The sequence below is a fragment of the Lampris incognitus genome, chromosome 12, assembly GCF_029633865.1.
Source record: "Lampris incognitus isolate fLamInc1 chromosome 12, fLamInc1.hap2, whole genome shotgun sequence".
Classification (NCBI taxonomy): domain Eukaryota; kingdom Metazoa; phylum Chordata; class Actinopteri; order Lampriformes; family Lampridae; genus Lampris; species Lampris incognitus.
In genome coordinates this window covers 2,981,520-2,991,251 of record NC_079222.1, presented here as the reverse complement: position 1 = coordinate 2,991,251, position 9,732 = coordinate 2,981,520, and the positions used below count along the sequence as shown (strand labels likewise).

Below are 9,732 nucleotides of genomic sequence, written 5' to 3'. Positions count from 1 at the left end.
TTTATTATTATTATTATATTGGGAGAAGGATGCTGAATATGGAGCTGCCAGGGAAGAGGAGAAGAGGAAGGCCAAAGAGGAGGTTTATGGATGTGGTGAGGGAGGACATGCAGGTGGCTGGTGTGACAGAGGAAGATGCAGAGGACAGGAAGGGATGGAAACGGATGATCCGCTGTGGCGCCCCCTAACGGGAGCAGCTAAAAACAGAGGATGATGTAGGTATATTTATAGTATGTATGAGGCTGGATTTCAGTAGTGTATGCGAGAGGTTTATTTTCAGTGAAGTGTGGACGTTACATTTCAGTAGAGTGTGTGAGAGGAGTTGAATGGAATATGTATTTCAGTATTGTTCTATTTCCAGTATTATACGTGAGAGAATTTCAGTTAAGTATGTGAGCGATACGTTTGTTTTATGTCACCATACGGCCCCTCATACATAATGAATGCCTACCTGGGGGGTTTTTTTATTCATAAGGTTTTGGTCTACTAAGAGTTGACACGCACAATAAATACCACATCTGTTGCAGAGTTTAGCACAGACACAACTCTATGTCTTAGGTTCATCAATAGCATCTTTCAGACTGGAGATTTCAGGGAAGCCTTTCAGGAAATAAGAGGAGAATTATGAGCATCATGAACACAAAAGTTTATGTCAAGGCACACAATCAGACTGAAAACACAATCAGACTGAGAACTTCTTTAAATTCAGGGCTGTTATTGACCTCAATCCTGCCCTATAATGCTGGCTGTGTATTACAATACAAACATTTTGACACCAGTGAGACATCCGAGTGTCTCCGCTCCCGCTGTGTCCAACATAGTTGACAGGTTGTAGAACTCAGGACTGCACATTTTACCATTTCCTGTCTGCTTGCTGTCATCCTTTCCTCCACTGTGCACTCTTCATACACAAATGATGGGTTGCTTACGCATTCATTTGGCTCTGAAAAATGGCAGCCATCACTGCAGTGGAGTTAAAGAGGAAGGCCGGCAGCACTGACAAGACTGTCCAACTTCACCACATTCACAGTTTGTAAAGTGTAAGGCATCAGTCACATGGCAACGGTATAGGGGAGTAAGACTGAAGGGGGTACTACACAAAAAAACACCAGGGATACGAGGGGGGACGGGCTTACATGGCTGTCTTGGTGGGCCTGGACCCTTACCCTCAGCATTCCCTTGAGGCCGTGGTGTTGCCTAATTGGCTGTCCACAGCTGAGGAATGGGTTCAAAGTGTCTGCAGGTCAATATCAGTCGGGATGCCTGTTTAAGTGGGTAGCTGTATGTAATTGTGTGTGTGTGTGTGTGTGTAATCTGTGAGTACTGTACAACGCTAGTTTAATCATGTGGGAGTGGTTAAAAACATGGAAATATGAGTAGGTGAGAATACTGGAAGTTGTGAGCGTGACAGCGTGTGTTGTTGAGCTCAGCAAGGTGACGCCAGACAACCAACAGCAGTAGCAGAAGTTCAGGAAGAGTGTCACCGGGAAAACATCCCCTGATACAAGAACAATGGCAGAGCTAATCTGTTAAAATAAGATGGGATGGACTTTATTTCCCTTTGAGGAAATTCATATCCTGCATTCATCCCAACACACACTGGGAGCAGTGGGCAGCCGCTGTGGAGCATCCGGCGACCAACTCCAGTTCCTCTTGCCACGCCTTGGTCGGGGGCACAGACAGAAGTATTAACCTAGCACAAATGTCTTTTTGACATTCATTTTCATCCCACAACTAGCTCTCAATGGGAGGGGGGGGGCACCCATAACTAGCTCTCAATGGGGGGGGGCACCCATCCTTCCATCGTCCTTCCTTCCTTCCTTTCTTTCTCTAAGTGCTCCTCATCTCCCCTCCTCAGCCGAGCGTGTCTCTGACTTCAACCTGACAAACTCTTTGGCCACATCATCACCGACGCGCTGGGAGAGGATGCGCATGGCAGTGAGTCCCGTGTCGTCCATGCAGACGCGCTGGCCCAGCGGACACCAGCAGGCGCAGCTGCCCTTCTCCATGATGTCTCTCAGCTGAATCACAGTCAGGCCCACCACGCGGTCTGCGCGGCCGAAGCAGTAGTCCTTCACGCACACCTGCAGCTCGTAGCAGTCGAAGCCATCCTGGTTTCCCAGCAAGCTGTGGGGGGAGGAGGAGGATGGTGATCAACTCATTCTTTTAAACATTTAAAGTATGGAGCAGTACAACCTTTTTTGTTTTTCTTCCCACTTTTTCTCCCCACTTGTACCCGGCCATTTGCCCCACTCCGGTCTCTGCTCCACCCCCTCTGCTGATCCGGGGAGGGCTGCAGACTACCACATGACTCCTCCCATACATGTGGAGTCACCAGCCGCTTCTTTTCACCTGACAGTGAGGAGTTTCACCAGGGGGACGTAGCACGTGGGAGGATCACGTTATTCTCCCCAACCAACCAGAGGAGGCGCTAGTGCAGCGACCAGGACACATACCCCCATCGGGCTTCCCACCCGCAGACACGGCCAATTGTGTCTGTAGGGACGCCCGACCAAGCCGGAGGCAACACGGGGATTCGAACCGGTGATGCCTATGTTGGTAGGCAACGGAATAGACCGCTACGCTACCCGGATGTCCTGGAGCAGTACAATCTGGGTACAGTCGCTTAGTTTAAGTGGCTCCCAACTCGAGGGAAGTAGTGCTGAGCGGTGTAGACTTGGCTGAGCGGTGCAGACTTGGATTGTGTGAAGTCAATGGCAGATTAATTTGGATCGTCAGGTTGTTTTTCCCACCATGAAATCCACACAGGCTCCCATGTGCCAAAGGATGCGGTAAATCACACCATCTTGCTTTTATTTGTGACATGTTACTCGTTGCTGTTGGTACTGGACTTTACTCTCAGGTAAAATCTCTTGATACCCACACTCGAGTTTGGACTGGAATCGACCCAATACCCAAAACCAGTTTTGCCAGAGGTGCATCCTTAAAGTATACAACAGGCCCGGGTGATGCTGACAAGATCTATTATCACACAGCATCAGTGTTTTAAATACTGAATGTTTCTTAAATAAGTCAACATCATGATCATGAGATTCTGGCAGGGACTTCACACTCTTTCATATGATCACACTCTTTACAGGGCCTAGAGGGAACAGTCCAGCATCGTTTATTCATAACGCCACAAAGAGAAGCCTAAAAACACAAATGTAGTCACACGGTTTAAAGTAGAGTGCATAAAATGATATCTTCACATAAATAAGAATATCCTACATAAATATGATAATGATAAAATGTTCACAACAATAACAGAGGAAACAGATGGAAAAATAGAAAAATAACCATTTAACCCACACCACATCTTCTAACCAACCATGCTGAGGCCTTCTGCTTTTCTGTTTTTGGTGCCGACCTTTTCTTGTACAGTCTCGTCTCTGTTTCTCTGGTTCATCTTTATTTAAAACAATTTGTCGACTTTGTCTTTGATATAGGGCCTAATAAATTAACTATAGTAACAGTAGTAACTAATGCAATAATAACAACAATTGCAATGATAATAATTAGTATTATTGTTATAAATCTAAAAAAATGAGAGGTCTCATTGTACTTGAGTAATAACAATAACTTGATTGTTATCATTATTATATTATCATTAATAATCATAATTTATTATTATCATTAATAATAATACATTATTATTATTATTATTATTATATAGTACCCAGCTGCTGTTGGACTTGGTCTGGAATTTGCAGGTTTTCCCCCTACTTTTTTAATAGTACTACTCATACTGCTAACGATAATAATAAACTTTTTTAATATTACTACTACTACTACTACTCGTACTGCTCATGATAATAATAAACTTTTTTAATATTACTACTACTACTCGTACTGCTAATGATAATAATAAACTTTTTTAATATTACTACTACTACTACTCGTACTGCTCATGATAATAATAAACTTTTTTAATATTACTACCACTACTCGTACTGCTAATGATAATAATAAACTTTTTTAATATTACTACTACTACTACTCGTACTGCTCATGATAATAATAAACTTTTTTAATATTACTACTACTACTACTCGTACTGCTCATGATAATAATAAACTTTTTTAATATTACTACTACTACTACTCGTACTGCTTATGATAATAATAAACTTTTTTAATATTACTACTACTCATACTGCTAATGATAATAAAAACTTTTTTAATATTACTACTACTACTACTCGTACTGCTAATGATAATAACAAACTTTTTTAATATTACTACTAGTACTACTCATACTGCTAATGATAATAATAAACTTTTTCAATATTACTACTACTACTCGTACTGCTAATAATAATAAACTTTTTTAATATTACTACTACTACTACTGCTAATGATAATAATACACTTTTTTAATATTACTAGTACTACTACTCGTACTGCTAATGATAATAATAAACTTTTTTAATATTACTACTACTACTACTCATACTGCTAATGATAATAATACACTTTTTTAACATTACTAGTACTACTACTCGTACTGCTAATGATAATAATAAACTTTTTTAATATTACTACTACTACTACTCGTACTGCTCATGATAATAATAAACTTTTTTAATATTACTACTACTACTACTACTCGTACTGCTCATGATAATAATAAACTTTTTTAATATTACTACTACTACTACTACTCGTACTGCTCATGATAATAATAAACTTTTTTAATATTACTACTACTACTACTACTCGTACTGCTCATGATAATAATAAACTTTTTTAATATTACTACTACTACTACTACTCGTACTGCTCATGATAATAATAAACTTTTTTAATATTACTACTACTACTACTACTCGTACTGCTCATGATAATAGCAAACTTACAAATGATAGGTCTCGTTGTACTTTGGAGCCCAGCTGTTGTTCTTGGACTTGGTCTGGAATTTGCGTTTCTTGTCGCTGAGGTTTGGTCCAATCATGGTGAGCTCCACGAACGGCCGGAACATTCCAGATGTCTGCCATTTCAAGTCACTGGCTCCCACGACTGATGTAACACACACACACACACACACACACACGCACACACACACACACACACACACACACACACACACACACACACACACACACACGGAAAGGAAGGTGCAGATTTCTTTAGGATAAGCAAGATGAATCATTTTCATAACTCCATGTTTAACACTCGTCTGTCTGCCCTGTCTATTATACTGAGCTGTAGCATGTTTCATCTGTCTGCCCTGTCTGTTATACTGAGCTGCAGCATGTTTCATCTGTCTGCCCTGTCTGTTATACTGAGCTGCAGCATGTTTCATCTGTCTGCCCTGTCTGTTATACTGAGCTGCAGCATGTTTCACCTGTCTGCCCTGTCTGTTATACTGAGCTGCAGCATGTTTCACCTGTCTGCCCTGTCTGTTATACTGAGCTGCAGCATGTTTCACCTGTCTGCCCTGTCTGTTATACTGAGCTGTAGCATGTTTCATCTGTCTGCCCTGTCTGTTATACTGAGCTGCAGCATGTTTCATCTGTCTGCCCTGTCTGTTATACTGAGCTGTAGCATGTTTCACCTGTCTGCCCTGTCTGTTATACTGAGCTGCAGCATGTTTCATCTGTCTGCCCTGTCTGTTATACTGAGCTGCAGCATGTTTCACCTGTCTGCCCTGTCTGTTATACTGAGCTGCAGCATGTTTCACCTGTCTGCCCTGTCTGTTATACTGAGCTGCAGCATGTTTCACCTGTCTGCCCTGTCTGTTATACTGAGCTGTAGCATGTTTCACCTGTCTGCCCTGTCTGTTATACTGAGCTGTAGCATGTTTCATCTGTCTGCCCTGTCTGTTATACTGAGCTGCAGCATGTTTCATCTGTCTGCCCTGTCTGTTATACTGAGCTGCAGCATGTTTCATCTGTCTGCCCTGTCTGTTATACTGAGCTGCAGCATGTTTCATCTGTCTGCCCTGTCTGTTATACTGAGCTGCAGCATGTTTCATCTGTCTGCCCTGTCTGTTATACTGAGCTGTAGCATGTTTCACCTGTCTGCCCTGTCTGTTATACTGAGCTGTAGCATGTTTCGTCTGTCTGCCCTGTCTGTTATACTGAGCTGTAGCATGTTTCACCTGTCTGCCCTGTCTGTTATACTGAGCTGCAGCATGTTTCATCTGTCTGCCCTGTCTGTTATACTGAGCTGTAGCATGTTTCATCTGTCTGCCCTGTCTGTTATACTGAGCTGTAGCATGTTTCACCTGTCTGCCCTGTCTGTTATACTGAGCTGTAGCATGTTTCACCTGTCTGCTCTGTCTGTTATACTGAGCTGTAGCATGTTTCATCTGTCTGCCCTGTCTGTTATACTGAGCTGCAGCATGTTTCATCTGTCTGCCCTGTCTGTTATACTGAGCTGCAGCATGTTTCATCTGTCTGCCCTGTCTGTTATACTGAGCTGTAGCATGTTTCACCTGTCTGCTCTGTCTGTTATACTGAGCTGTAGCATGTTTCATCTGTCTGCCCTGTCTGTTATACTGAGCTGCAGCATGTTTCATCTGTCTGCCCTGTCTGTTATACTGAGCTGCAGCATGTTTCATCTGTCTGCCCTGTCTGTTATACTGAGCTGTAGCATGTTTCACCTGTCTGCTCTGTCTGTTATACTGAGCTGTAGCATGTTTCATCTGTCTGCCCTGTCTGTTATACTGAGCTGTAGCATGTTTCACCTGTCTGCTCTGTCTGTTATACTGAGCTGTAGCATGTTTCATCTGTCTGCCCTGTCTGTTATACTGAGCTGTAGCATGTTTCACCTGTCTGCTCTGTCTGTTATACTGAGCTGCAGCATGTTTCATCTGTCTGCCCTGTCTGTTATACTGAGCTGCAGCATGTTTCACCTGTCTGCTCTGTCTGTTATACTGAGCTGCAGCATGTTTGGTCTGTCTGCTCTGTCTGTTATACTGAGCTGCAGCATGTTTCATCTGTCTGCCCTGTCTGTTATACTGAGCTGCAGCATGTTTGGTCTGTCTGCCCTGTCTGTTATACTGAGCTGTAGCATGTTTCATCTGTCTGCCCTGTCTGTTATACTGAGCTGTAGCATGTTTCACCTGTCTGCTCTGTCTGTTATACTGAGCTGTAGCATGTTTCACCTGTCTGCTCTGTCTGTTATACTGAGCTGCAGCATGTTTCACCTGTCTGCCCTGTCTGTTATACTGAGCTGTAGCATGTTTCACCTGTCTGCCCTGTCTATTATACTGAGCTGTAGCATGTTTCACCTGTCTGCCCTGTCTGTTATACTGAGCTGTAGCATGTTTCATCTGTCTGCCCTGTCTGTTATACTGAGCTGCAGCATGTTTCACCTGTCTGCTCTGTCTGTTATACTGAGCTGTAGCATGTTTCATCTGTCTGCCCTGTCTGTTATACTGAGCTGCAGCATGTTTGGTCTGTCTGCCCTGTCTGTTATACTGAGCTGTAGCATGTTTCATCTGTCTGCCCTGTCTGTTATACTGAGCTGCAGCATGTTTCATCTGTCTGCCCTGTCTGTTATACTGAGCTGTAGCATGTTTCATCTGTCTGCCCTGTCTGTTATACTGAGCTGTAGCATGTTTCATCTGTCTGCCCTGTCTGTTATACTGAGCTGCAGCATGTTTCACCTGTCTGCTCTGTCTGTTATACTGAGCTGTAGCATGTTTCATCTGTCTGCCCTATCTGTTATACTGAGCTGTAGCAGGTTCATCTGTCTGCCCTGTCTGTTATACTGAGCTGCAGCATGTTTCACCTGTCTGCTCTGTCTGTTATACTGAGCTGTAGCAGGTTTCACCTGTCTGCCCTGTCTGTTATACTGAGCTGTAGCATGTTTCACCTGTCTGCTCTGTCTGTTATACTGAGCTGCAGCATGTTTCACCTGTCTGCCCTGTCTGTTATACTGAGCTGTAGCATGTTTCATCTGTCTGCCCTGTCTGTTATACTGAGCTGCAGCATGTTTCGTCTGTCTGCCCTGTCTGTTATACTGAGCTGTAGCATGTTTCATCTGTCTGCCCTGTCTGTTATACTGAGCTGCAGCATGTTTCATCTGTCTGCCCTGTCTGTTATACTGAGCTGCAGCATGTTTCACCTGTCTGCCCTGTCTGTTATACTGAGCTGTAGCATGTTTCATCTGTCTGCCCTGTCTGTTATACTGAGCTGCAGCATGTTTCACCTGTCTGCTCTGTCTGTTATACTGAGCTGCAGCATGTTTCACCTGTCTGCCCTGTCTGTTATACTGAGCTGTAGCATGTTTCATCTGTCTGCCCTGTCTGTTATACTGAGCTGTAGCATGTTTCGTCTGTCTGCCCTGTCTGTTATACTGAGCTGCAGCATGTTTCATCTGTCTGCTCTGTCTGTTATACTGAGCTGCAGCATGTTTCATCTGTCTGCCCTGTCTATTATACTGAGCTGTAGCATGTTTCACCTGTCTGCCCTGTCTATTATACTGAGCTGCAGCATGTTTCATCTGTCTGCCCTGTCTGTTATACTGAGCTGTAGCATGTTTCATCTGTCTGCCCTGTCTGTTATACTGAGCTGCAGCATGTTTCACCTGTCTGCCCTGTCTGTTATACTGAGCTGCAGCATGTTTCGTCTGTCTGCCCTGTCTGTTATACTGAGCTGCAGCATGTTTCATCTGTCTGCCCTGTCTGTTATACTGAGCTGTAGCATGTTTCATCTGTCTGCCCTGTCTGTTATACTGAGCTGTAGCAGGTTTCATCTGTCTGCCCTGTTTCATCTGTCTGCCCTGTCTGTTATACTGAGCTGTAGCATGTTTCACCTGTCTGCCCTGTCTTTTATACTGAGCTGCAGCATGTTTCGTCTGTCTGCCCTGTCTGTTATACTGAGCTGCAGCATGTTTCATCTGTCTGCCCTGTCTGTTATACTGAGCTGCAGCATGTTTCATCTGCCTGTCCTGTCTGTTACACTGAGCTGCAGCATGTTTCATCTGTCTGCCCTGTCTGTTATACTGAGCTGCAGCATGTTTCACCTGTCTGCCCTGTCTGTTATACTGAGCTGTAGCAGGTTTCATCTGTCTGCCCTGTCTGTTATACTGAGCTGCAGCATGTTTCATCTGTCTGCCCTGTCTGTTATACTGAGCTGTAGCATGTTTCGTCTGTCTGCCCTGTCTGTTATACTGAGCTGTAGCATGTTTCATCTGTCTGCCCTGTCTGTTATACTGAGCTGTAGCATGTTTCATCTGTCTGCCCTGTCTGTTATACTGAGCTGTAGCATGTTTCATCTGTCTGCCCTGTCTGTTATACTGAGCTGTAGCATGTTTCATCTATCGTGCAGCTTGATTGTCCAGTCACTGCCTTTCAGGGATCTAAGGTGCACATCCAATAAATACACCTAACATGGCATGATATTCTTGGCTGTGATATGATTACTATGGAGCAAATGTACTATTGCTAGTACTACGCTATAGAGTACTACTATATGATCAGTTTTTAGTGTTATATGATGCCAGCTGGTGAGTTAATCTGACTCTGCTGTCTGCTGCAGTGGATACGTGTCTGGTGAATCTGGAAATGTAAAATGTGAGTAATGAAAGTGACCTTTGACAGTAACTTTACGCTCTCCATTTCCTGGATGAGTGTGAAGGTCAATCTGGATGGAAACCTCACCGATTGGTTTGTCCACCCCCGAGCCTAGTGCGAGGATGAAGATGCATCAGTAAGTTTTCATTTGCACGGTCATTTTAATCTTAACACAAAGAAATCATGTATGATAGAGAATTCAGAGCT

The 9,732-nt window shown here is 43.5% G+C and overlaps 1 protein-coding gene across 1 annotated transcript in view; it reads right to left on the bottom strand.

Moving 5' to 3' along the window:
- Nucleotides 1-347: 347 nt before the first annotated feature.
- Nucleotides 348-9,732, bottom strand: part of LOC130121798 (protein unc-13 homolog B-like) — a 176,474-nt gene continuing 167,089 nt past the window's right edge. Inside the window, exons 38-40 of the mRNA XM_056290699.1 lie at nt 9,544-9,636; nt 4,859-5,018; nt 348-2,127 (exon numbers count right to left, since the gene is read on the bottom strand). Coding sequence (XP_056146674.1) covers nt 1,842-2,127; nt 4,859-5,018; nt 9,544-9,636 — 539 coding nt within the window. The 3' untranslated portion in view covers nt 348-1,841. The remainder of the gene's footprint in view (nt 2,128-4,858; nt 5,019-9,543; nt 9,637-9,732) is intronic.